At 37.6% G+C, this 27,570-nt stretch overlaps 2 protein-coding genes across 2 annotated transcripts; one reads left to right on the plus strand and one right to left on the minus strand.

Annotated features, from left to right (window-relative positions):
- Positions 1-14,749: 14,749 nt before the first annotated feature.
- On the minus strand, positions 14,750-15,625 carry LOC110713584. Its single transcript, XM_021892033.1, has one exon. The coding sequence runs from the start codon at positions 15,623-15,625 to the stop codon at positions 14,750-14,752; it is 876 nt and encodes a 291-aa protein (XP_021747725.1).
- Positions 15,626-18,720: 3,095 nt separating this feature from the next.
- Positions 18,721-19,686, plus strand: LOC110713706. Its single transcript, XM_021892159.1, has 2 exons — positions 18,721-19,002; positions 19,134-19,686. Exons 1-2 carry the CDS (start codon positions 18,927-18,929, stop codon positions 19,445-19,447), a joined length of 390 nt encoding a protein of 129 aa, XP_021747851.1. The 5' UTR covers positions 18,721-18,926; the 3' UTR covers positions 19,448-19,686.
- The last annotated feature ends 7,884 nt before the right edge of the window (positions 19,687-27,570 follow it).

The following is a 27,570-nucleotide window of genomic DNA, read 5'->3' on the forward strand; positions in this document are numbered from 1 at the left end:
GTCAGACGGGAAACATTCCCGTGACACGGTGCAATTTTTGAGTGATGCGGGAAATTTTTAGTAAACGGGGAAGAAAACGCGTTAAGGGTTTACGCGTTAAGGGTGTCACAGCAAGTTTCCCGTGTCACGAGAAATCCCACCGTCAGACGGGGAAGATTCCCGTGACACGGTGGATTCCTGCCGTGGCGCGGGAATTTTCAGTCCACTTTTCCGTCTAAATACATTTTTAACCCTAATTTCGTTCAGCATTTTAAGTGTCGATTGATAATTTTGGGCCTTTTCCTGATTTATTATTATTTGGGCTAAAATAAGAAAATAAGCAAATAAAATAAATAAAAGGTTTGGGCCAAAAAATAAATAATAAGTTTGGGCTGAAATTAAAACTATGCTTTTATCAAACATCAAGACTAATCCATGGACTATTCAAAAATACGAATTTAATCAAATACGATTTTTTAAGCACTCTCGGGATTAAATACTGAACACGACCAATAGTGGCGGTGAAAGGTTGTTCATCATCGGGTTTGGTTTTGGGGAGACATTTTTAGGTGTCTACAGTGGCTCCAAAGCCTTTGCACATGATATCTTCCCTTATTTCTCTAGGGATTGAGCTTGTCATCATTTTTTGCTTGTAGAGGGACACATGGTCATTAGGGGCCGTTGTTCCATCATACATGGTCATGTTGGGCGTGCTGAACCTCTTCGGCACCTCTACCATGGCGATCACTTCTGAGAAGGGAGATTCTATATAGCCATCTTCTGCCTCTTCTTCCATAGGTTTCGGCATTCCAGGAATTTTGGCGATTTTGGCCTTGATTGCCTTGAGGTATTCTTTGACCATCTTCTCTACCTTTCCTTCTTCGCCTCCTTCCTGATTGTTCTTCTTGAGGCTTCCTGCATCCAAAAAGTCTGGATCCAGGGTTGCTTCCCTGTTGTTAGATCCTTTTTTCCCCGTTAGGGGTGTGAAAGGTTCCGGACATGTCAAGGTGCATGGTTATACTTTCAGTGCTCTTTCTGGTGTTAACGGTTTTAGATGCGACTGATTGTATTTGGCTGCAAAGGGCTTTATTTTGTTTGGTAAGACTGGTGAGTTTGGCTTCAGTTTGGACTTTTTGAGCCAGCAGTGTTTCAATTTGGCTTTTCTGCTGGTCTAAAGTTTTGCGGAATGCATTCATTCCTTCATTAATTTCAGAAATGGTAAAGGGTATTGGTTGCCCAGTCATGGTGTTTGTTTTGGTTTTTGGCGAATTGGTAGGTCAATTGACTATCATCCCCACGATAGGCGCCAAATTGTTTAGGCAAATCTCAGCTATGACATCTAAGAATTTGCTATGATTTGAGGGGTAATAACAATCATACTACCAATAATGAATAAGAACTATAATAAAGCAATAAATAATCAATAAGTAAGCAGTAAATATTTAATGAGGACAACAAGATAAGATTAGAGACACAATACTGAGTAAGGACAAGCCTCCTTGTTCAGTAGGGACGCAGTTCCGTAGATAAAAGTAGAGAAAATCGTTTATATTGAATTATATGTGAGTGTACATGAGTGTTAAAATGCTTAATTCTTCCTATTTATACCTAGGGATCCCTAGGGTTTACATAGATATTCAGAATATATTTGAAATGTGGAAGATTCTCTTGATTTATTTTGTTCCCTATTCTGTAGGTGTATCTTTGGCAAGAATCTTCTTGATTGATGCTCTTGCTGCTGCTTTCCTTGTTTATTCTAATCACGCCGTTGTTGTTTATTTTGCTGAATCTTTGAACTTGGATTAATGCCCTAAGCATCCTAGGTCGTATGTTAATATGGGCCCAACAGATAGGATAGACTTTGGAGGACACTTAATCTCCAACATCTCCCAGTTGCCCACAAAGGCTATATTATACCTCCACTTAGATTATAGGCTATCCAAAAAAAAAAAAAAAAAAAAACTTGAGATTCCATTTCATACGAGCTAATAGTGGAGCGTGCGACCAAGATTAAAACAAAAAACTGCTAATATGTTAAGCCAATGTCCAACTAACATATTACCAAATCAAAAACACATCATTATACCCCAAACTGTTTGATCACCATTATATTTTGGCATACATATCTCCCGTATAAAAATTAATCACTGTTCAAAATGTCATCATAACAACACAAAATTTCATGATTGCCCGGTGTAGACACCCATTTGTGTCTCCCCAAAACAAACTCGGTGATGAGTACCTTTCACGTCGAATCACAATCGAATGAAGTGAAAGTGTGGAAAGTTTAGTGTTGCGGATAGTTTTAATTTCTTTTCTCTTCTCTCTGTTTTTGAAAACTTATTTTAAGAAAATAGCAAATCCAGTTTGGTTGGTCCATGATATGGGTCCAATAGTAGTGTAGTTGGATAGGGCTTGACAAGAGCTCTCCAACGATACATTATAAGCACAATTCCGATGAATATTGAGAAAGTTATGGCCAATTTACTAAAATGGGCCCGGTTTGAGCCTTATATGCGGCCCAATGATCTAGGGGAGGGCCTAATATGGTTTATCATTCCTAATGCAATTAGGAATGGTTTTAGTCTTCTAGATTCTTCTAGAAAGTTCTTTTCATTCCTAATTCAATTAGCATTGATAAATTGACTTTTGTTGACTTTTCAGAGTTTTAATTAAAATCAAAGAGTCTTTTTTGAGGGAAATACGATTTTATCCTCCTATACGGCAAAATTTATCTGATTTTAGAAAACGCGTCAAAAACAAGATTAGCGCCTAACGCCAGGCATTGGCGCCTGGCGCCTGGCGCTAGCATTGGCGCCTAGCGCTAATGTTGGTGCCTGGCGCCAAAAAGCCAGCGTTGGCGCCAATCTGTTTTCAGGTGCGCAAGACTCTGTTTTTGTAATTTTATCTTTTTGGCTGATTTCTCTATAAATAACGTATTAAAAACTCCGTTTTCAATCACCTACAACCAGCTTTTCAATTATAATCACCTACGCCAGTTTTCATTTGCAATCATTAATTCTCTCATTCTCTCTAATCATTCATCATCTTTCTTTCTTTCTCTAAAATTGCCTTTTACATACAAAATTCCGCATTCACAGGATCTAGAAACACCTAGCCATATTCGAAGTTGCCTTCGCCCTAGATGTGAAAGGTTTAATTTCTGAGGGCTTAGTCCCAAATCTCTCTTTCAATTATTGAATTTAGTTTTTTTGATTATTATTTTCCTTGAAGTTACTAACGTGTGTATTTTGTTATTAGAAAGAGGTACGAGGCATCCAAGTAAGTTCTGTAATGCTTTAATTGATGATATCATGTTTAGATTGTTATTTTAATTCTTAGTATCATGTCTAGGGTAATTTTAATATCAAGTATGATTAAAAGTACGATACCTTTTATGTTCTTCCTAATATTTATGATTGTTAGTATCATGTTAGGGTTAAAGATTTGATTTTTAATGTTTAGTGACATGATAGGGTTTGTTATTAATCTTGTTAGTATCATGCCTAGGATCTTGCTATTACTATGCTTTAATATTAACATGAACATGAACATGATTATTATTATAATTGTTATAATTTATGATGATTATTAATATTATTATTATTATTATTATTATTTTGATGATGATTATTTTATTTGTGATGATTATTATTATGTTGCTTGATATATTATTATTTATTGCTTGATCACACCTTTTATGCATGTTTAAAGGGAATTTGTACTTCTAATCACGCTTAATAAGATAATTAATAATCTTGTTTAGGGTTAGTATGATTATAATTTCAAGTGATCGCCAATAATAGTTTTATTTGTGCATTAATATTCAACCAATATAGATTAAACAGGTTTAGGGTTAATCCTATTAATTGCATGTTAGTGGAAAAGCGCACATGAATACGATCAGAATAAAGTAGAAGCCTATTATTAGGGCAGGTTCAATCTCTTTTAGGTTGGATTTGTACCTTCATCCCCGAACCCTTATTTGGTTCTAGACATTATGGAGTTGACGATCTCTTGGATCGTTAAGGGGTGTAACCTTCACCTTGTGAATGGTTTACAAGTTCCTAAAACTTGTTGGCGACTCTTTTGCTCTATCTTCTTCCCTTTTGGACGCCACCGTACTTAAGTGTATGATCACAGTGGGGTTCAAGCAAGGGGTTTTAACGTTTGAAATTTATTCCCTACACCCGGGCATTAATGTGATGATAAACAATTTTTCCTTCACACATATTGATCCATCTAATCTAGATTGATTTCCTAGACATGCTCTTTAAGACCGTATATGGTCATGGACTTAAGAAAACATGCTAATGTAACATCACCAAACTTAACTTCACAAAACGATTTTAAGTGCAAAGAGTATATATAAAAAATTGGACTAAATAAGCTGTCTATAAGACTCACACAATGACAACGCATAATTGATGTCATTTCCTTATAAGTCGATATATATAAGAACATATAGTATGCTTTGTATGTTATGGAATAACTCCCACTTACTAGGAGATGTCCCTTTTATGCCATACGAATATAATAAGTTTCTACTAAAAAACTTACACCGAGCTTTAACACATAAATAATTGCTCTTATTCGGCTAATTAGGCTTTAGTATGAAATTTTGGAGCAATTAATACACGACTTATTAGATTAAGTCTCATCTTAGACTAAATAAGGCGATTTTATGAAATCATTCTTGTATAAACCAAATTGTATATACACAAACAACAAATATTGTTTGCACTTAGCTCGAATATGATTTTAGTCTTATCCTACTTACCACTTAGGTACTAGGGACATCACCTGTGTGAGAAGGATGATCAAAGCCTAGTGAAATTAAAAAAAAATGTGCCTAATAATACAACATTTTAGGGAAATTGTACATGGTGGCCTCAAGGTTTTAGTTTTTTTTACGTAGAAGACGAAGTTTTTTCCTACTCTCTTAAGTGGCCCCAAGGTTTTGAAGAATTATGCATAGTGTCCTTTTCTTAGGTTTTTGGCTAACCTTTACAATTAAAATGGTTATCCTTTGTTTTCTTTTTATTATAAAATAATTAAATTATCTTTTAAAATAATAAAAAAAAGGAAACTAAAAAAAAATCCCTAACCCACGACTACCCTCCCACCACCATGTCCACCATCCACAACCCCAACTCCCACCCACCTAGCCACTAGCCAAACCCCACTGCCGCCTGTGTTGTCTGCGCCACCCCGACCACCCTCCCTTCCCCAACCACCGTAACCCGACCCTAAATAGGCCAAACCCTTAACCCAAATTCTCAACTTCCACCCTTCGAAAACCCCAAAAATTGGCCAGAAAAGTCCAGCCGCCCCTCCCCCACACCTCGAAAAGGTCAACACTAGGGTTTCATTTGTGTGAGGAGGGGCAACCGGACTTTTTCAGCTTCTTTTAAGGGTTTTTGATTGGTGAGGGGGGGGGGGGGTGGGTTACGGGATTGGTTAGGGAAGGGGAAGGGAGGGAGGTCGGGGTGGCGCGGACGCCGAGGGAGGGGTTCAAGGCGCGTCGGCGCCGTCGGGGAAGGGGGCTAGATGCGCCGGCGTTGGGGGCAGTGGGTACGGCACTTGCCGGCTACCGTGGGTGGCTTGCTTGTTGTTTTCTTTTTTTTTCTATTTAAATTATTTTTTTTACTTATGGCTAACCAAAAGCTAAAAAAAGTTAGCCAAAAAATAAAAAAAAATGGGCACAATGCATAATTCTTCAAAACCTTGGGGCCACTAAAGATAGTTGGAAAAAACTTCGTCTTCCACGTAGAAAAACGAAAATCTTGAGGCCACCATGTAGAATGTTCCCAACATTTTAAAAAAACGTATTCTTAATTAATAAGTGCTTAAGATCTAATGTCCATTACAATAAATAAAAAATATCCCATATAAATCAAACTCTACGTAAACCCAAACTCTTTATATGAGTTTAAAATGCATCCCTTGGGATAGGTTTAGTCATAGGATCATCAACCATCTTATTAGTGGGAATATGTTTAAGGACTATTTCCTTTTCTTTAATAGCATTACGAACAAAATGGAACTTAGGTTTTTTAGTATATTGGATTGCAGCAGTGTTATCGCAATACATTAATACTGGATCATTTGCTTTAGAGGATATGTTGAGATCTTGCAGAAAGGCTCTCAACCAGATTGCGTTTTTTTTTTTTTTTTTTTTTCTACAAGGCAACTTGATACATACTCTACCTCCTTGGTACACAGTGCAATGCAATCTTTTTTCTTACTACACCAAGAAACTGCTCCACCTCCCAAAATAAATGCAAAACCAGAGTTGGACTTAGACTCATCTACATCACCACCCTAATCTACATCTATGTGGCCCTTTAACTTCAAATCTCCACCTTGATAGCATAGGATTAGATCAATCGTACCACAAAGGTAACACAAGATTCTTTGCACTACTTGCCAATGAGTATGCCCCGAAACACTTTGATAACGAATTACAAAACTAACCGCGAAGCAATGTCAGGCCGTGTACGTAACATAACATACATTAAGCTCCCTACTGAACTTTCATAAGGAACTGTACTCATTTTTGCTTTCTCATTTTCAGTTTTAGGACACTGGTCAATGCTTAAGGTTAGACCCTTTTCGACTTGAGTATCAACGGGTTTAAAATTTTGCGTTAGGAATCGCTCTAACGATGTCTTCATGTAGGATTTTTGGCTGAGACCAATTAGCCGTTTTAAACGATCTCTATTGATTTCAACACCAAGGACAAACTTGACTTCACCCATATCCTTCATCTCAAAAGTGAAGGATAGCCACGCCTTAGTGGCATTGATCATTTCCATGTCATTTCCAGCCATAAGTATGTCATTTACATACAAAGTAAGAAACAAATTCCTTTGTTTGTTTTCTTGACATACACATAATGATCTTCATCCACAACGCTTAAGCCAATTGTAGTTATAGCTTCATGGAAGATGAAGTACCAATGCCTAGATGATTGCTTAGGACCATATATAGATTATTTGAGGCGACACACCTTACCTCATTTCCTTTTGAGACAAACCTAGTGGGTTGATCCATATGTATTTGTTCTTCTAACTTTCCATTGAGGAACGCGGTCTTAACATCCATTTGAAATAATTCCAAAGTCTGATAAGGTTAAGAAGGGGTTGCAACTTCAGGTAGATGCAGCTAGGAAGAAGGTGGAAGATGTTAACCTGCAGCTAGAGGGTAAACAGAAGAAATTCGAGGAAAAGATGAAGAAGAAGAGTGATGCCTTGAAAGCCAAGGATGAAGAGCTGAAGAAGAAGGACAAGGAGGCGGTAGACCTGTATAAGAAGTTGGTTGAACTTGAGAATGAGAACAAGAACATTGAGGCTGAAGTTACTCTGAGAATTAAGGATTATATGGCTAACAGTTTCTTGCTGAGAAAGTTTGAAGGAGACTTAGGTGTGAAAAAACTTCGATAGCTAGTTGATTATTATTTGACTGTTGGCTACATCAGGGACCTAGTATCTGGTGAAGCAGACCCTAGGGAACTTGAGGCTACAAAGTCTACTGCTGACTCTTCTCCAGGTAATCAGCCCCAGTCTTCACCTGAGAGGGTTGATGAGGATGAGCAGAAACCTGATGCTTGATCCGTGATGTTTTTTGCTTCCTAGGTTTTCGATGTCTGTTATCAGAATAATTTTTTGCTCTTTTTGGACTTTGTTTTACTTTTCTTGTGGGAGCGAAGGTTTTGACTTTACATTTTTTGCATTTGAACATTGCATGTTAATTGTCTTTGAGCAATCGTATGATACCTTAGCTTTGCTTTGATTTCTTTGGCTTGCGGATATGCTTTGTCTTTGCTTTTGTTTCTGTGAATCTGCGGTGTCTGGCGCTCAGGCCCGTAGTTGCTTTGTTCATTGAGTAATCTGGATTTGTACCTGTATCATAAGGGTTAGAGGTGGCCGTTGGCATAGCCAACAGCCCACCAATGCTTAAGTCAGTACGAGTTGTGGAAACTAAATGGACAAAGGCAAGGAATGTGAAATTACTCTTGCTTCTCGTGTCATCCTGTTACTTTTCAGATTGCCTCTGGTTATCTATTTGTGTTCCTTTGATTCTGCAAAATGACAGGTTAGAGTTGGTCGTTGGTGCTGCCACCAATGACCCTTCGAAGCTTAAGTTAGTATTGATCTTTTTCCGTAGGTGAATTAAGAAAGGAAATATGTACAAGCACACTTTTTTTTTTACTGCATGAACGAAAACTCTAGAAGTGATAAAGTTTCAGATGTGCTGCATTACAGCTTCTGGGTACCAGCTTACCATTCGTTGTAGCTAACCTGTAGGCCCCTTTGCCGATGACTTCTACGATCTGGTATGGGCCTTCCCAGGTTGCCCCTAACATACCTGCGTTGAGCTCTCGGGTGTTTTGGAAAACTTTCCTCGAAATCCAATCTCCCACTTTGAACATCCTAGCTTTGACATTTTTGTTAAAGCTTCTAGCTACCATTTGCTGATAGGTAGCCATCCTTATGTATGATAGGTCTCTTCGTTCCTCCGCGGTATCTAGGTCATGTGACAGCTCTTCATTGTTGCGCTCTGGTGTCATCAAGTCGTATCTAGCTGTTGGAGTGGTGAATTCTGTAGGTAGTACAGCTTCACATCCATAGACCAATGAGAAAGGCGTTTGACCTGTGGCGGTTCTTGGTGTAGTTCTGTTGGACCAAAGGATTCTTGGCAGCTCTTCTGCCCTTTTGCCTTTCTTGTCCATCAGCTTCTTTTGTAAAGACCCAATGATAACCTTATTGATGGATTTGGCTTGCCCGTTTGCTTAAGGATATTTGGGCGTCGAGGTGACTAACGTGATGTTCCATTTGTCGAAGAAGTTTCTGGTTGGGGCACTTATGATTTGGGATCCATTGTCACACACTATTTCAGATGGTACTTCGAACCAGCAGATTATGTTAGTCTAGATAAAGTTGATAACTTATTTGTCTCTGACCTATTGGAACGCATCTGCTTCAATCCACTTAGAAAAATAATATGTTAGAGCCAACATGTAGACCTTTTGTCCTGGGGCAGCGGGTTATTTACCTACTATTTCCATCCCCCATCTCATGAAAGGCCAATGTGTCAAAGTGGGATGCAGAGGCATGGAGGGTTTAAGAGTAATACCTGAGTGTCGTTGACAGATATCACATTTTCGTACATACCTGTGAGCGTCCTCTCGCAGAGTTTGCCAGTAGTACCCATAGGTGAGTATCCTGTTGGCTAAGGTTCTTCCAGTTGAATGGGCTCCACACTCTCCATCGTGGAAATCTTTGAGGATCTGCTTGTAGCCATCTTCCTTTATGCAGCGTTGCAAGATGCCCCTAGTTGATTTTTTGAATAGGATACCTTGGATAATCGTGTATCTGTTGGATTTAAACCTGAGTGCTCTTGTTTCTGCTTTGTTTTCTAGCAATGTGTCATGTTCCAAGTAATCAAATATGGGTTACATCCAACTGGTTGGGTTGGTCACAGGTGCAATGAAATTGGGTTCTTCAGTTTCAATCTTAACAGGTTGGCTCGGAGTAGGGGTGGGTATTCTTGGATTGTCTGGATCTGGTTTGACAGGTTCTGGAATGCTAGGTTTAGTTGGTTGGTTGGCTTTGTGAACGGCAGAAGCTAACAAGTGGATCAAAGGGATGGAGGAGAATTTGGATTTTCTTAAGGCTGATCCTAGGTTTGCTAGAGCGTCTTCTTGTGTGTTTTTGTCCCTAGGTATTTGCTTTATGGTGAAGGTTGAGAATTTGGTTGCTAGGGATTTGGCGAAGTCTAGGTATAGAACCATCTTGGAGTCTTTGGCTCTAAATTCACCGTTCATCTGACTTGCTACCAGGAGGGAGTCACAGAATACCTGCAGGTTAGTAACACCTAGGTCCTTTGCGAGATTCATACCTGCAATCAACGCTTCATATTCTGCCTCATTGTTAGTAGCTTTGAAATCACAACAAATAGCTTGTACCATCATGTCCCCCTGTGGCAACTTAAGAACTACACCGAGACCTGCACCTCGAAAGTTAGATGAAGCATCTACATAGAGTATCCAGGTACCTGGGTTATGGACTTGGTTGATCTGTTCAGATTCTAAGGCGGCTTGTTATTCAAGATCAGGGCTAAAGTCAACCACAAAGTCGGTTAGCACTTGTGATTTGATAGCTGTTCTTGGTTCGTATGTGATACCAAATCCGCTGAGCTCAATTGCCTATTTGCTCATTTGACTTGTTAACTCTGGTCTGCATAAAACAGCCTTCACAGGGTAGTTAGTTTTCACCACTATTGGGTGAGTTTCAAAATAGTGGCAAAGTTTCCTGCTAACTACAATCAGTGCTAATACTAGTTTTTCAAGAGAGGAGTTCCTGGTTTCAGCACTAAGGAGAGTTTTACTTACGTAGTAAATAGGTAATTGCTGACTTTCAGCTTCCCTTACTAAGACAGCACTAACAGCTTGGGTGTTGACTGCGAGGTAAAGCTGTAAAGACTCTCCCTCAACAGGTTTAGATAACAAAGGTGGCGTCATTAAATACTGTTTAAGGTCCCGTAGGGCCTTTTCGTGATAATCAGACCAAGTGAAACATTTATTTTTCTTTAGGACGTTGTAAAATAGGTGACATTTATCTGATGACCTCGAAATAAACCTATTTAATGCAGCTACTCTACCTGTTAATTTTTGCACCTCTTTCAGGTTTCTAGGTGATTGAATATCAATTACAACGCGTACTTGGTCTAGGCTAGCTTCGATTCCTCGTTGAGTGACTATGTAGCCCAGAAACTTACCTACATCTACTCCGAACGAACACTTGGATGGGCTCAGCTTCATTTTATACTTCCGGAGGATGCTAAACGCTTCTTCCAAATGGTTCACATGATCAACTGCTTTCTTGGAATTCACCATCATATCATCGATGTAGACTTCCATGATTTCCCCCAGTTGGTCTTTGAACATTTTGTTAACTAGCCTCTGATAGGTTGAACCTGCATTCTTCAAACCAAACGACATTACTTTGTAGCAGTAGATTCCTTTATCTGTCATGAAAGCCGTCATTTCTTGGTCGTCCAGGTGCATCAAGATCTGGTTATAGCCGGAATATGCATCCATGAAGGTGAAGAGTTTGTGTCCAGCTGTTGCATCTACCATGGAATCTATATGAGGGAGCAGGAACGGGTCTTTGGGGCACGCTTTATTCAGGTCTGTGAAGTCGATGCAGACTCTCCAGGTTCCATTCTTCTTGCTGACGACAACCACGTTAGCTAGCCAATCTAGATATTTAATTTCCCTTATCTTCCCGGTATCTAGCAGCTTCTGAACTTCTTCATTGATGATCTGATTACGTCCTGGGGCGAATTTACTCCTTTTCTCCTTTACCGGCCTTACGCTGGGATCCACATTCAACTTATGGTGATGATTTCGGGGCTGATTCTGACAGGTTAATAAACGCGTCGTCAAGTTGTCTATCCCTAGATCAAATACAATTTATACAACCTAAACAAACCTAATACGAGTATAAGGCAAGCATAGGGGTCGAACCACAGGGAACGGATAAACACCACCAAATGTTATCGACAATTACGCTAGTCCGGAATAGGAGATAAATAAACTAAAGTCTAAAGATGCTAAAACAAGAAATAAAACATTAAGGGAAATGGTTTAGGTATAACGTTCACTTGAACATAAACAAAGGTATAGAAATTGAATTAATTATGAACTAAACATGCTTGAATATCGAAGTAAAGGATCCAATCTAGCCACCTTCCGGGGTCAATTGGCTTCTCCTAACATAGCCTCTATGTTTCCACATTAGAACCATACACTAGGAGGTACTATTAAATAACAACCGATAGTAATGAACCTTAACTAAGTTAACTTCCGTTCCTTGTTAGAAAAGATTCACCTTTAATCAACCAACAATGTGCACTTGCAAGAAGATTAAAGAAAATCAAGCATATAAAGACTTTAATCACAAATAAATCAATTCTAAACCCTAGAACATGCTCAAGATCCAACTACACCACAACCATCCCCTTAATGGGGAAATTACTTAATAATCATGCTAATAACAATATTAATTAACAAATAATCAAGAATAAATGATTACAAGCAATACCAACAACTAAAATAATAATCAAAATAAAGCAAATAAAAATAGAGGAGAGAGAGTTAGAGATTCTCATTGATTGAATGTGAAAATCTACAATCAACATGATCAATCTTCCTCTTCAATATCCAAGCTCAACAATGGTGAAACCCTTACTTTCTCTCTCTAAACTACTCTAATTCAAACCTAAACCTAGAGAGAGAAGCTTTCCTAAAAACTAATTAGAGAGTTGAATAAAATGGTAATTGTTTTTTCTTCCTCCTTCTAATTACCCCAAAATTGGGTATTTAAACTAAGCTAAGATTACTAAGTAAGTAAAAGAAAATAAAAGAAAGTAAAAAGGAAAGATAAAATAAGAAAACTAATTACAAAAAAAAAAGAAAGAAATAAGAAAAGGGAAACGAAAAAGAAAGTAATAAAAATAAAAGAAAAAGAAAAGGAAATAAAATAAACCCACAAATCCCCGAAAAAAACATTAGACCCCTCCTTCCTCTTCTTCTTTCGAATTTTCTTGGCTGCTTGAGCTTCATCACCACTTCACACCATCATCACCGCACATTATCATCACAAATCGAAGATCAACGGCTATCACCAAGCTTTAATTGTTTGATCTCATTAAATATCATGTGCAAGGCTCGTGAAGTGGTTTGGTCAAACCATGGGTTGGTGCGGCCAAACTACGGGGTTGGTTCGGTCCAACCATGGGTGAGTTCGACCACACCTATTCAATTTAAACAACATTAAAAGTTCCTGACTGTTTTCGACTCTTTTTGCATTTCGATCGAACTCCAAAATGGTTTACCCGAACACGATTAATTTGTAATTTCATCTGATTTTGCTCTACTTCTTGCGCGAATTGGTAGGGTGGTGGCCGGAATCGGCGCGGCTGCTGCTTTAATGGATGCTAGGCTGGTGGTGAAGTGGATGTGACTTGGTGATTGAGAATGGTGGTGCGGCTGTGACTGTTGGTAATTGGTGGTTGCGCGGAGAGGTGTATTGAGGTGGCTGGGGGTCTGGTTGTGGTCGATTGGTGGTTGATTGTGGGTTTGTGATTGGGTTGATTGGAGATGCTGGTGGCTGTTCGCAGGTGGTTGCGGGAGCTAATGAGTTGGTGTGAAATGGTGGTGTTTGCTGCAAGTTGAAGCAGTGAGGGAAGGTGCGGCATCAATTGTTATGTTAGGGTGGCGAACAGGTGATTTTAGTGGTAGATTGGAGGTGAGGGAGAATTGGAGGGCTGAAAGGGCTGCTCTGTTTAGTGAGAGAGACTGATGGAGTCGGGGAATGGTGTTAAGGGTGGCTGTAGGTGGAGATGTTGTTGATTTGTGTGGTGAAGGGTAAGGTGAAATGTGGGGTGCAGGATATGGGCCAGCAGCAAGTAGCAGTTTGGGGCAGCAGCTATGATACTTGGCTTGGACACATTTGACTCAAACCCTGAATTTCGAACTTGATTTGAACATGGAAATCGAGCGTCAACCCGAACACACCTACAACCAAAAATCAAACACGAGGGGATTATCAAAAGATAAAATTAAATAAAATAAAATAAGATAAATAAAGTAAATAAAATACTAAAACTAAAGAAATAATAAAATTAAATGAAATAACATAAAATAAAGAAAACAAACTAGAAACTAAAAGAAAATAAATAAAAAGAGAGAAATTAGGAATTATTAACTAAAAATACGAAAATAAACTAGAAACCAATTAAATAAAGAAATTAAAATAAAACATACTAAAACTAAGAAATAAACTAGAAACAATATTAAAAAGAAAACAAGAGAATAAAAGGGAAAATAAGGGAAAATAAACACGAAAATAACTCTAAAACTACTCCCTAAGAGTGACATAAATGTCACTCATCAGATTCCCTTCATATCTTGATGTGACCATGCGAAGCAATCTGAATTTTCTCTGAGGCACTTGATGATAGCTTCTTTCTGTTCCGCCGCCAATGCAGCTCCGAATTTAAGCTTTTGTTCTAGCTTTGACTCATCCAGCACGATTTCATCTAATTATAACTCATCTAGACGCTTGGGTGCTAGACTTTGTTGTAATTGCTAGATGGCAGGGCCATGAGGTTTCAGGGCGAGCTGGTAGCATTCTCGCGCTTGCTTTCTGTCTCCTTCGACTACTGCTATTCCCCATGGGCTTGGAAACTTGAGCAGCTGGTGATAGGTAGATGGGATGGCTTTCATTTTATGGATCCAAGGGGTTCCTACTATCATATTATAAGCAGTTTTGCAATCTATCACGTAGAACTTGTTCATCATGTTGATTCCTTTGAGCAGCGTTGGCACTTGGATTTCTCCCAGGGAATTCATAGGTTTGCCATTAAACCTAACTAGAACGGTGGACCTCTTGGTGGTATCTGACTCTTTGAAGCCGGCTTGATCTAGGGCGTCTTTGAAGATTATGTTGGCCGAACTCCAATTATCTACCAATACTCTTTTCATCTTGTAGTGACCCACATGGAGGGAGATTACCAAGCAATCATGATGCTCGGGCTCATTGAACCTACTCTCATAGAACACAACTGCCATATCATCTAGCTTCTTTTCTTCACTTCTTGGATAAGTTTGGGGGATGCTGGACGCTGAGGTGCCAACTATTGCTATACGCTTTGCATTGGAGTAGGTTAGACCGCTGATGCTAGATCCTCCTGATATTGCTTAAATCACAACACCTGGGGTGGGTGAAGCTGGTGGACCTAGCAAGGATTCCCTCTTGATTTCAGGTCCTTTTCCTTTCTTTCCTAGGAGGTCTTTTATATAGCCCTTCTTGAGCAGCCAGGCTACTTCTTTATTAAGACTATTACACTCGTAAGTCCTATGCCCATGATCTCCACGGTACTCGCACCATCTTGATTTATCTTTCCGGTGCTCAGGCTTGTCGCTCTTCCTAGGCCACCTCAGCGGTTGCCCAATATCTTTGAGAGCGTTCACCACTCCCACTTTATTAGTATCGAAACCATATGAGCTGATATATGGGTGGTATTCTATTGCTGGCCAGCTAGGGCTTTCACCTGCTTTTGGCTCGGATATGTTGTTGACATTGCTGCGCCTTGGCTGCCACCTACCTTGCCGGGTTCCGGAGTTTTGATTGCTGAAGGATTGGTTCCCCGAATACCTTGATGGTCTCCTTTCAACCCCATTTCTGGCATGTTCATCCTCTTCTACACGGGCTTCAGCCATTGCTCTAGTTCTAACTTCTTCAAACGAGGAGCAAGGATATCTTGTCAGCTCATAATATAATCTGGATCTGTAATTTAGACCTTTGTGAAAAGCTTCAATAGCAGTTGAGTGGTCATAGTTCTTTATGCTGACCATTTCTCGATTGAACCTATCCCAGTATTGCCAGGTTGTCTTATTCTGCTTCTGAACGATTCGATACAGGTCACAGCTTTGCTTATCCAGCTCTCGGCTGGTAGCGAATTGCTGGTAGAATTTGTTCACCAAGCTGGAGAAGCTGGCGATGGTACCTGGCTTTAGATTGATAAGCCATTGGAGTGCAGGTCTTGATAGAGTAGCGCCAAAGGACTTGCACATGGTGGGTTCAATTAGCGCCAAAGGACTTGCACATGGTTCCATCGTACATATTTTGGAAGGAGGGGATGCTCAGCTTTTTGGGAATACACACTTTAGTAATCTCCTCCACGAAGGGGGATTCAGCGAATCCATCGCGAGATTTATAAGCCACAAGTTTAGGAGCACCTGGTAGGCGGGTTAGGATTTTCATCATTTTCCGATTTTCGGCTTTAATTATGGCAACTTCCCTGGCCATAGGGTTGGGATCCCCACCAGATTGTTCCTCATTACCACAAGATCCTTCTCTCTCATCTTCACCTCCAGATTCATCGAAGGATACTAGGGTGAATTGGGGTATGTCATCGATTTTTACCCTCTTCTTCTTATTGCTCCTGACAGATTCGAGTTCCTTGGACAACTTCTCCAGGGATGCTTCAGATTCAGCTTTGAGCCTCGCTAAGGTTGCTTGAGACTCTTCTTCGAGCTTCTGGCTTCGCTCTATGGAGGCTTTCAACTCTTCTCGCAATTGCTCGGTTAATGCATTTGCATTTGGATCAGGATCTTCTCCCATGATGAAGGATAAACCGAATTATCTAACTGTATCCCCACAGACGGCGTCAAACTGTTTTTGTCAAAAAGCTGATTGCCTAGTTCGACCTGGGTTACGATAGCTACAACTAGATTAAATTGAAGAAAATTGCTAAATTGAGATCTACAAAAAGGAAAAAGGGTAAAGGGGGAGAAGACACAAGAGATGATGGCGCAGAAAACCCCAAGAACAAGGGTAAAACCTGCGGGTGGCTATGAGTCCACTAATCCACTAAGTGTTTAGGTTCAATAGATTACAATGTAGCCTACAGATTATTAATTAAACGATAATAATGCGATAATGCTATGATTGTGCGTAGTAGTAAGGCTCTTATATTTTTTTGATGCCTTTTACAATGATCATGGCTACTCTTATATAATAGGAAAGCATTCACAAGACCTTCAACGACTCTTCCACTCAATCCCTAGGAATCCGGAGTTGAGGGCCAAAGCTGCTCCTATTCTTTCTCCACGCTTCCAGGTCAAATGCCATCAAGTTTGAATTAGTCTCCCTCAACGGCCAGGGTGCTGGGAGTAGCTCCTATTTTCTCAGATAGGATTTATATCCCACTCTACTCAAAGATTCCTGGGAATATTCCTCGAGAATATGCTCAGCCTGCTTGGTTTTCGGGTGTTAGCTTCATAGCTTCCTTCAACCTATAACCCGTTAACCTGTAACCTGTAACCTGACTACCTGTAGAACATAAGAATCTTGGGATGAAAATTCTGGCACATCAATGATTACATCAACGATTCTAAACATAGTTCAATAATTCATATTCGGTCAACCCCTTAGCTTACCATTGTCTTCCCCATATAATTTAAGCTCCAACAATGGCGATTTCAAACTCTCAAAAATAAAGTTCAGATTGATAGTTTATTTCTATTTAATTGTCGTTTGTATTTGGTATTGAACTTTCAGATCTATTACTTCTCAAATTATCGTGATTATACCGCTCGTACATTTTTTTTTTTTTTGTGTTCCACCCGATTCACCCTTTGGACTAATCCAGATTTGGGATAAATTTTAGGTGATTAGGTTCTAGTCCCCCCCCCCCCCAATTATTGTTGCGGGGGATCAAACATGGGTCCTCTCTAGTATAGTCCCAATCACCACTATACCAACAATCAATTGGTTATACCGCTCATACTTTGTAATGAGCTTTATTTTAGGAAATCATTTTTAAATGCATATTCCTAATTATTAATCTTAATCTCGTTACATCTAATTGATGTATTTTTCTCCTAAAAGCCATTTTTTTTAAAGGTAAGAAGAAGGACTTTGCTAAGTGGTTATCGCTTGAGAGTAGAGAGAAGGTAAGAGAATCCCCTTTTATTCCCAAGCATTTTGTAGTTGGTGGGGTTCAAACTTGTCACCTCCCCACCGACTAAAATTATGGGATTTGGTTGCTTATATAATAAAAAGGATGAACATGTATATCGTATGGCTTTTGTTATTTTTATCTAAACATGCTTATTGTACTTTTTTTTTTTTAATTATTATATTTTTTTTATAAAAAAGCATGCTTATTATATTTATAGTGTATGCTTGATGTATCTACAGTTAATGCTTGATCGATGTATCTACTCTTAAAGCTTATTTATGATAAAGGTATGGTGGACAAAAAGCTAGATTTTATTTTAAACCACTAATAAAATCAAATCAATAAAACAATTCATCGTCTTAGTTAAATTTTAATCATGATAGATGCAAAATATAAATTATATATTTAATCTAATTAATAGTGATATATTGCAATACATTGCTTTAGTAGTACATAGTGATACGCATTGTTTAACATAGAATATTCAAACCCCTATAATAATGATCGAGTAGTCCTCATAATACTTATCGAGTAACCCCTTATAACACTGCCCAAATAACCCTATAATACTGGCAAAGCAACCTCTTTAACACTTATCAAATAACCCCTATAACACTAACAAAATAACCTCTATAATGACTGGCCACACGGTGTGGCCGAACACATGTAAGAATTTGTGATGAAAATTATATTTACTCATAAAACTCAGTTTAACTACTACTACTACTCAGTTTAACTACTACTATAGATTGATAATTAATCAGATTGAGTTTGTTGATAATCACACCAAAATACTAAGGTTCAATCTGAAATGGAAGAAAATTGCTTATCTCATAATACAAATTATACTATTTCCTCTAATAATAGCTTCATAAATAATTGAGTTCATTCATAGTTTTGAAAATTGCAAGAGTGTGATATGATATTTTTGATATTCAAGTATTATACCTTGCGGAACGCACATAAAATATTATATTGCTCCTTACAGATTTGTCGTGTAAGAATAATACTTAATTCCGTTCGAGGAATGCGCGATTGGATTGAATAATGTCGACATTGTTATTTCAAAATATCTTTGTACGTAGTCAACGTGTAATCTATGCTTAATCACAATCAAAGGATTACATGCTTTATATATTTATTAAATACTTAATCCTCTCACAACCAATCTATTACATTTATTTAGAATTGATATAGATAAAGTTGACAAAGAGAAAGAGATAGATGAAGTTTTTAATTTCCTTTTTTTTTTAATCACAATCGAAGGATTACATGCTAGGTAACTAGTCTAACTACTATAAATAGAACTAGTTGTGACTGGAACAAAATAATAAGAAGTGCAACAAAAAAAAAAAAAAAAAAAAAAAAAAAAAACGTAGTATTAAGTTTTAAGATTAAGTGTAGAAAAAATGGTGAGTGTCTCGTCTAACCTGCTGATTGCTCCCGTTGTTTTAGCAATGTTATTCTTGCTCGGTACTACAACTGGTATGTACCTATTTTATACGTTACGTACATATTTAATTAGTATGTATTACGTCTTGTATATATATTAATTCTTTCATAAATCGTAATTCTATAATCATACATATATATTATAATGAATATGAATTATGCAGCTACAATGGTTGAAAAGATGCCAACAACTACTTCCAAAGAAATGATACCTGTGATGGTAATCAAAGAAGTGGTAATAGTAGAACAGCCGAAAATCGATTATATCGGAAGCCGGAAAATGAATATGATGATTATGCAACCACATACTCGTGTGTTGGATGCTAAAAATACAAAGCAAGTCACAACCAGTAACACCGGCCAAGTTATGAAGTGTTCAAAAATAGGCGAACAATGTAGTTTTTTACTATTCTGTTGTGCAGGTACCAGTTGTGTTTCAAATTCATTTTGGGATAAGCCGGTTTGTAAGAAGGTTTAAATTTGTTCCGTACTTCGTATATCATTAAGAACCTCTCAGATGCCTCAGCTTGTACACTTGCCGAGCTATTTCTTGCCTTTGTTGTTTTTAATGTATGTACTATGTCATCAGCTACTACCTAGCTTTCTAAGCTATTAAGCTATGTGTATTATGCTTTTGTTTTTGTTTAATCATGATCATGAATAATGTATTTCTATTTTATGATGGACCCTAATAAATTGTACTGTGTGTGATTTTCAGCAGTTGTTTACAAAAATTCGTCGTTTGATTTTGGTCTTTTTTCTATAGTAAGCGCTACAGGTTCAGGATATGGTTAACAAGTTTATTATTAAAATACAAATTATCAAACTACATGAATATGATGTCGATGTTAAATTTCGAAACAATATGAAATGGACCTGGACAACCCGAATAAGGAGGAGGAGAGTTTGGTCCACAAACAAGGCTTTGGAGCTTCCACACTAAAACCAATTGGCAATAGTAGGAGTAACTCCTCTACCTTATAAAGTGGAACTACCTCTCCTCTTTCTCTAATGTGGGACACTCACAAGTGGGATACAATGAGTTTCAACACTCCCCCTCACTTGTGAGTGTCCTTAGAACTTAGAGCACACCAGAAGGTACAATATAAATCCTCTTTGGGAATGAACATCCAATAGAGGCCCCTTAACCAGTGGCTTGACAAATGCCCAGTTATAAACGGGCCAACAACAAACCTGGGCTCTGATACCATGTTAAATTTCGAAACAGTATGAAATGGGCCTGGACAACCCGAATAAGGAGGAGGAGAGTTTGGTCCACAAACAAGGCTTTGGAGCTTCCACAGTAAAACCAATTGGCAATAGTAGGAGTAACTCCTCTACTTTATAAAGTGGAACTACCTCTCCTCTTTCTCCAATGTGGGACACTCACAAGTGGGATAAAATGGGTTTCAACAGTCGAATCCTAAACCAAATTTGATCAACACCTAACAACGCTAACATTAATAAGATGCCGCTTGTCTCTACTTTTATATTGTATTGTATACACTTTCGCCAAGTTTTGTGCTTCATTCGATGTGAATCAGGACAGTGCAGAACTTGAACTTTAAGAATAAGTCCATTAAATAAATATGATAAACAGGCTCTGATCGCACCCAATACGAGTTTGTAATTTACAAGTTGTTAAGATAATGATTAGGAAATATTGTATAATATCTTTAGCATTTCTAGTTATGTTAATATTCTATCTAGTCTTATTCTTAATTAAGTTAGGGTTAGGAATATCTTGTGAAATTATATATATTCTTCAATTGTGAATGAGAAAGCTAAGCCGTTATACTTAATTTGACATGGCATCAAGAGCTAGGTTTAGGTTCCAATTTTGAAAAAAAAATCAGAATTTTTTTTCCAAACAATCGTGAGAAAAGTTCAGTGAGATGCAAAGGACGATGAACCGCAGCAGCCACCATACGTGGATTTGGATTACCACCTAAGGTCCGCGATCATCCGAGAATCATCATTACTCCGATCAAGTTGAAGGGTTCGAACTACGATTAGTGGAAGTTTGGGTTCATGGATGGTTCCATCACGGAACCGAGTGCTGATTCACCTAAGTACAAACTCTAAATTGCGATCAATTCCATGTTAGTTTCATTGAAAAACAATACTCTTGATGATGTGCTTCGATCGACGATTGAAGACTATGATGTGGTTAGTGCCTTCGATACATCTACCACAACGTTATTGTGTGGTTAGTGGGACTCCTTTATCAACTCAAACAAGACTTGGGTGCTTGCAAACAAGCATCCATCGAGTCAGTGACAGATTATTTTAGTAGATTGTCCAAGTTTTGGAAGGAATTTGTACAAGCAATATTGCAGAGTTCTACAGTGTTGTAACACCCCAATAATTCTCTCCTTAAACCTGTGGGTATCATGAACAAAATCCAAGAGAATTACTGGTTTTCTACCGCCACGTGTTCAAACGTTAAGGGTATATTAGAAATTAGCAGCGGAAAAACTAAATCAGTTATAAAGTTTCAAAACCAACAAACAAAACCAGATTAAGTCATACAACTCGGAATCATTAAGGCCCTTATTCAAAATCCAAACTAGAAGAAGTAGTATAAAAATAAAACTGAGTTTAAATTAATTCAAAGGTTAGTAGCAAATTAAATTGTGCAAAGTAACCAACACTCCACTCAAAATCCCACAACCTTCACTAGTAGAATAAACGTAATGGCAAGCGGTTCAAACCCCCTAATGGGAAGCGTTTTGAACCGCATGTCATTGGGGGGCTTGCCATTAGCCTTTTAAATGGCAAGCGGTTCAGAACCGCTTGCCATTTGTAGTGAAAGGGCAGCGGTTTTGGCGCCAAACCGCTGCCCATTATGGTATAAAAAGTAAATTTTTTTTTTAGTTTTTCCAATTAAATTGAAACACAAACATAATATATGCAAAAACATTAATATTTTTATTAATTAATTGTTGTAATATTACATTTTCATTAAAAAAAAATCAAGCATATTACAACTGATGCTGCTCTTGTTCACCAATCGTGCACATATCACCAGCCGCGCGCACCTCCAGCCGCGGCCACCAACCACCTTAACCTGTATCACCACCACCACCCTATCCCGATTCACAGTATCTGCCAAACAATAAATTGAAAAAATAAACAACAACATGTTACTTAATTTCAGATCTTTTGTGTAAAAAAAAAAAAAAAAAAAAAAAATCAGATCTTAAATTAAAAACAACAAAATTTTAAAGCTAAAAACTCGAAAATTATACACAAACATACCGGGTTCAGATCTTAAATTATACACAAACATAATATATGAAAAAACTCGAAAATTACCAAACCAGATTCCCACCCAAACAACGACCTCCACCCACGAACCTAACCCAAACAACAACCTCCACCAACCACGACCTCCACCCACGACCCCCACCCACCACGACCTCCACCCACGACCCTAACCCAAATCAAATTAAAATAAAAAATAAAACTAAAATCGAAATAAAAAATTAGAAAAACCATCGATCTAACCCGATTTTGGCTTCAAATTATGGTTTTAAAGGTCAAATTCGACCATAAAAACTCTAGATCTAGAGTATTCATGGTTGAATTTGACCTAAAAAACTTATACACCCACATGCATGCACGAATTTGCTCAAAATTGTTCGAAATTTGGTTGAAATTATCCTCGAAATTAGCTCAAAAATACCCAGTTATGTTCAAATTTGATGAGATGAGAAAAAACAAAGAAAAGAGAAAATGAAAGAAGAAAGGGGCGAATTAGAGGGAAGAGGAAAGAGAGGAAAAACGAGAGTAGAAAGGGCAAAATAAAAGAGGAGAGAGAGAGAGAGTCAGGGTAAGGAAAGAGGAGAAGAGAAATAAAAGAGGAGGGGTAAAGCGTGTTTTAGGGTTTATTTTTAATTGGCAAGCGGTATAGGGTTGAACCGCTTGCCAATATATCTAATGGAAAGTGGTTCAACCCCAAACCGCTTGTCATTATATATATTGGCAAGCGGTTCGCGCCAAAACCGCTTGCCATTTCATATTACAGGTTTTTTTTTTTTAAAAAAAGGGTGAATGGTAAGCGAATTTTTAAAACCGCTTGCCTTTTGAGGCTTCCCATCACTTTTTTTCTACTAGTGCTTGATGCGAATGCTGAATGTGTAAGAACCTGTGGTTAATCTGCTCCCCAATATTACAAGTGTAAAAATTGGATCGTCACAGGGTCATTGAAAGGCGAAGGCCATGACCAAAGAAAGACACACAAAAGCACGCAATCAACAAAGCTAAATACATACGAGCTGCGCAATATAATAAGAAATCTCTAGCATGCTACTAATAATCAATCATCACGCATCATCAAATTATAGACTCAACTCATGACTCAGCTATCAGTTTTACTAAGACTTCACTAGTTAATAGTAGCTAACAACCATGATTTGTCTGCACTAGACAAAGGTGGAGGAGGTTGACTACTCGCAAAAACGGTCCACATAGGCTTTCCAATCCAATACGTCTCAAACTTGTGAACATTACTTTCATGTAATAATACTTAACGAGGACTTTAATTATAGCGTGGAACTACTTGTTCAAGCCCATATTGTCGCATCAAATGGGAAGGGCAATAAAGGTAAACTTTGAAATACTAGGTATATGACAATAAGGAGTATCATTCGTCCCTACCATCCTAGTAAGCTTCCACCAAGGCACCACCAATCGAATGGAAAATTCTCTCTTTGCAAAGAACACCTTCCAATCATCATATGACATATTTGCAGAGTTATTTTTCTTCCTACAATCTGGATCATTGGGACCATATTTTTCAATATTCACTACGTGAAAAAATGTAATTGGCACCGGTTCAAACCCGGCCTAAGGAACCGGTTTGAACCGGTGCCTATGTGGGGGGTGCCAAAAGTGGTTTAATAAGGCACCGGTTCAAACCGGTGCCAAAACTCGGCCATGGCACCGGTTAACCGGTGCCAAAAATGGTGAACAAATTTTTTTTTGTTTTTTTTGGCACCGGTTAACCGTTGCAAAAATTGCCCAAAAATATATAATTTTTTTTTTTTTTTTGTTTTTTCCATCTAAAAATTAAATAGCCTAAAATAAATAACAACAGCAAAACATAAAACCAATATCAATCATCATCAAAATTTGCAATATATGATCAAAAAAATAATACAACATATAAAAACTTCGACTAGAATATAAATAAAAAAAATTACAATATAAATTAACATTCCAAATTACAATATAAATAAAAAAAAAAAACCCATTCATTCTTGTATCTTGCTTCTTCGATTTCAGATCTAGAATTCATACCTGCACCAATTAAAACCAAAAAAAAATTCGATTAATATAATTAAACTTCGAAATCGATCAAAACAATAACCCAAAAAAAAAAAACTTGAAATCGAAAAAAACCCAGAAAAAAAAAACATGAACTCGAAAAAAAACCCAGGGAAAAAACTTTAAATCGAAAAAAAACCCAGAAAAAAAAATTAAACCCAGAAAAAGAAAAAAAAATTGAAATCGAAAAAAAATCCAGAAACAAAAAAACTTGAACTCGAAAAAAAACCCAGAAAAAAAACTTCAAATCGAAAAAAAACCCTGAAAAAAAAATTAAACCCAGAAAACGAAAAAAAATTTGAGATCGAAAAAAAAGCCAAAAAAAAACTTGAACTCGAAAAAAAACCCAAAAAAAAATTGAACTCGAAAAAAAACCCATGAAAAAAAAATTAAACCCAAAAAACGAAAAAATATTTGAAATCCATTTAAATCCAGTATTCGAATAAACCCAAAAATTGAAAAAAAATTTAAATCGAAAAAACCTAGAAAAAATTAAATTAAATTCGAAAAACCCAGAAAACAAAAAAAAATTAAATCGAAAGAAAATTCGATTAAAATCTGAAAAAAAAACATAATCGAAATTGATTAAAATAAAAAAAATAGATTAAATATTTGATTCTAATTAAAATCGATTAAATTTAAAAAAAACCTAGAAATTCGATTGAAATTGATCAAAACAATAACCCAGAAAAAAAAAAAGAATTTAAACAGATTACAATTTTTTAAAAATCGATAAAAAAAATCAATCAAAACAAAAACCCAGAAAATTAAAACAAATCCCATAAATTCGCAAAGTCATCGGTCTTGCATGTTGTCTTCATAAACCTAGATAGCTTTAGAAGGAGAAGAAGGAGATCGAGAAAGATAAATTGAAAGAGGAGGAGTAGAAGGAGATCGAGATCTAAGGGAGAAAGAGGAGGAGAGAAGAGGAGAGAGAAAGAGGATGAGAGGAGAGAGAAGGGTACTGATCTGATGAGAGGAGAGGAGTATTAGGGTTGGGGGATTTAAAGAGTGGTTCGGTTTTTTTTTTTTTTTTTTTTTATGGATCCGGTTCAAAAGGCACCGGTTCAAACCGGTGGCCTTTAAGTATTTGGCACCGGTTTGAAGTGAACCGGTGCCTTATGTCTTGGTTCATTAACCTGCGCTTTTTTTGGCCTATTTTTGGCACCGGTTTGGCCTGAACCGGTGCCATTTGGGGGTTGCCTTTTTGTATTTATCTACTAGTGATTATTGGGGGCTTTAAAGAGTTCCAAATGCTCCATCAATAAAATCTGCAAAAAAAAAAAAAAAAAAACGCAGATAGTCAGTTGCGAAAAAAAAATGCAGAGGAGCGCCGTGACAAGTCAGAGAACACCGTGTCGAGGCAAACAGTACCATGGCAGGATGCCAGCCACATGTTACGGTGGTTAAGCAGAACGCGGTTTTACCTGCAACAGTACTAGAGAGCCCTTCCAGATGGCTTTTCGGTCATATTTTGCTTCGACTAGACCACTTAAAGTTTCTCCAAGGCAAGTAGGCATATGGGATCTTCCAGATTGAACATGTTCAAGCACAGATGCTAAATTAGCATGTCCTACTCTACTATTTGCAAATAAAAGCTAGCTAAACATGCAAAAAAATATAAGCTCTTCTATGGTATACATGATATGACTTAGAGCCAGGACGATTAAAATATAAATTTGCGAGCTTTTCTTGATATACTTCATTACCCCACACAATTCTATTTAAATCTTGATCTGTCATATTTAGAAGACGTTCAAAATAATGGTAATAATATTCACGTAGAGTAGACATTGCAACGAGATTTCTAGCAGGGAAGCCAAAGATAGCACCAAATTTTTCCGAGGACATACTTAATCATAATCGAACTTGAAACAATGGGTTTTGGAACTCCAATAATCTAAGGCTGCTCTCAGAAAATTATGTTCAATTTCTACATGCCTTGACGCTAATAAACCTCTAGCTCTCTTTTGTCTGCATTAGTCAAAGAATACGACCAGTCACGCAATGTATTATCAAAATTCTGAGACATTATTATTGAAATATGAAGTTCTAACTATTTTATGTTTCGTAATTATGCATATCACAAATTAACTGGTCGTAATTTATAAAAAAGAGTTCAGAAATGCAAAAAAAATATATCCAGATGCACGTGCAAAAACATCTCTACACTGTTTGTGCGCCGCGACACGGTAGGAAATACCGTGACACAGCGGTATCAAACACACATGGCAATTTATACCGTGACCCGACATAGGTCCACGTGTCACGGTGGTCACGTGCTTTTAATTTTTATCCTCGTCCCATTTTTCCAGATTTTTCTTGTGTTTTCCTAGCTTGACCGTTTATCCTTCGAACTCTTGTTTCGGGAGTTTTCTTCCTAATAAAATTCTCCCTTTATTTTATCTTATCTTATTTTTATTTTTATTTTCCTTTAATTTTTGGGAAGTTACAAATCTTGTCCCATTTTTATTTTTCTTTTTCTTTTTATTTGGGGAAGTTGTAAAATTCGTCCCATTTTTATTTTTCTTTTGGGGAAGTTGTAAAACTCGTCCCATTTTTATTTCAGTTTTATTTTGGGGAAGTTGTAAAACTTTTTTCATCTTTTTTCGTCTTTTTTTTGGGAGAAAGTTGGTACCCTCCACTTACGAAAAATAAGGTTTTATTTTGCGTCATTAATAAATACACAATCACACACTGTCAGTCTCAAACACACACTAACATGCACAATAATTGAATAAATAATGTCAAATACATAAAGTGTAAATAAAATATACTAAGTGAGTCATGGAACATAAGTAGTGTAAAGTGTCATTAACCAAGTAAATAATAAAACCCTCGGTCAAAATTCTCCAGATCCAGAGCTAGGATCAGTGTCATCACGAGACCGCGAGTAAGGGAATGGCGGAAAAAATACCCTCCATCATCCAAGTACGAGGAGTAGTGTCCCTACTTGTCCCCACAACTCCAGCAGAAGACATACTAAAAGCAGGTCCTGTCCAGCTGGTAAACTACGTAGACTAACTCCATAATGTAGGAAGAGTCGGTGGAGGCATCGTCCCAGACAATGGAACCTAAAATAAGTTCTGGCTGCAGGAGTAATAACTGGCCTAAACTCAGGCTGTGCATGCTGGAATGGCTGGGAAGAGGGAGGACGTTGCCACTGAGCCTGAAAGTGGTAGAATGGATGAGAAGATCGAGGCTTCTGAGTCTGAGAGTGCAGGAAAGGCTTAGAGGACCGAGGTTGCTGCCAGTGAGTTTCTTGACACG

Source organism: Chenopodium quinoa, unplaced genomic scaffold, assembly GCF_001683475.1.
Source record: "Chenopodium quinoa cultivar QQ74 unplaced genomic scaffold, ASM168347v1, whole genome shotgun sequence".
NCBI classification, from domain to species: domain Eukaryota; kingdom Viridiplantae; phylum Streptophyta; class Magnoliopsida; order Caryophyllales; family Amaranthaceae; genus Chenopodium; species Chenopodium quinoa.

Excerpts from the sequence above, each read along its gene's own strand:
- LOC110713584 (XM_021892033.1), bottom strand. The coding sequence starts at position 15,625 with ATGTGCAAGTCCTTTGGCGCTACTCTATCAAGACCTGCACTCCAATGG.
- LOC110713706 (XM_021892159.1), top strand. The coding sequence starts at position 18,927 with ATGGTGAGTGTCTCGTCTAACCTGCTGATTGCTCCCGTTGTTTTAGCA. Across the intron at positions 19,003-19,133 it reads CTTGCTCGGTACTACAACTG|CTACAATGGTTGAAAAGATG; the intron begins GTATGTACCTAT and ends TGAATTATGCAG.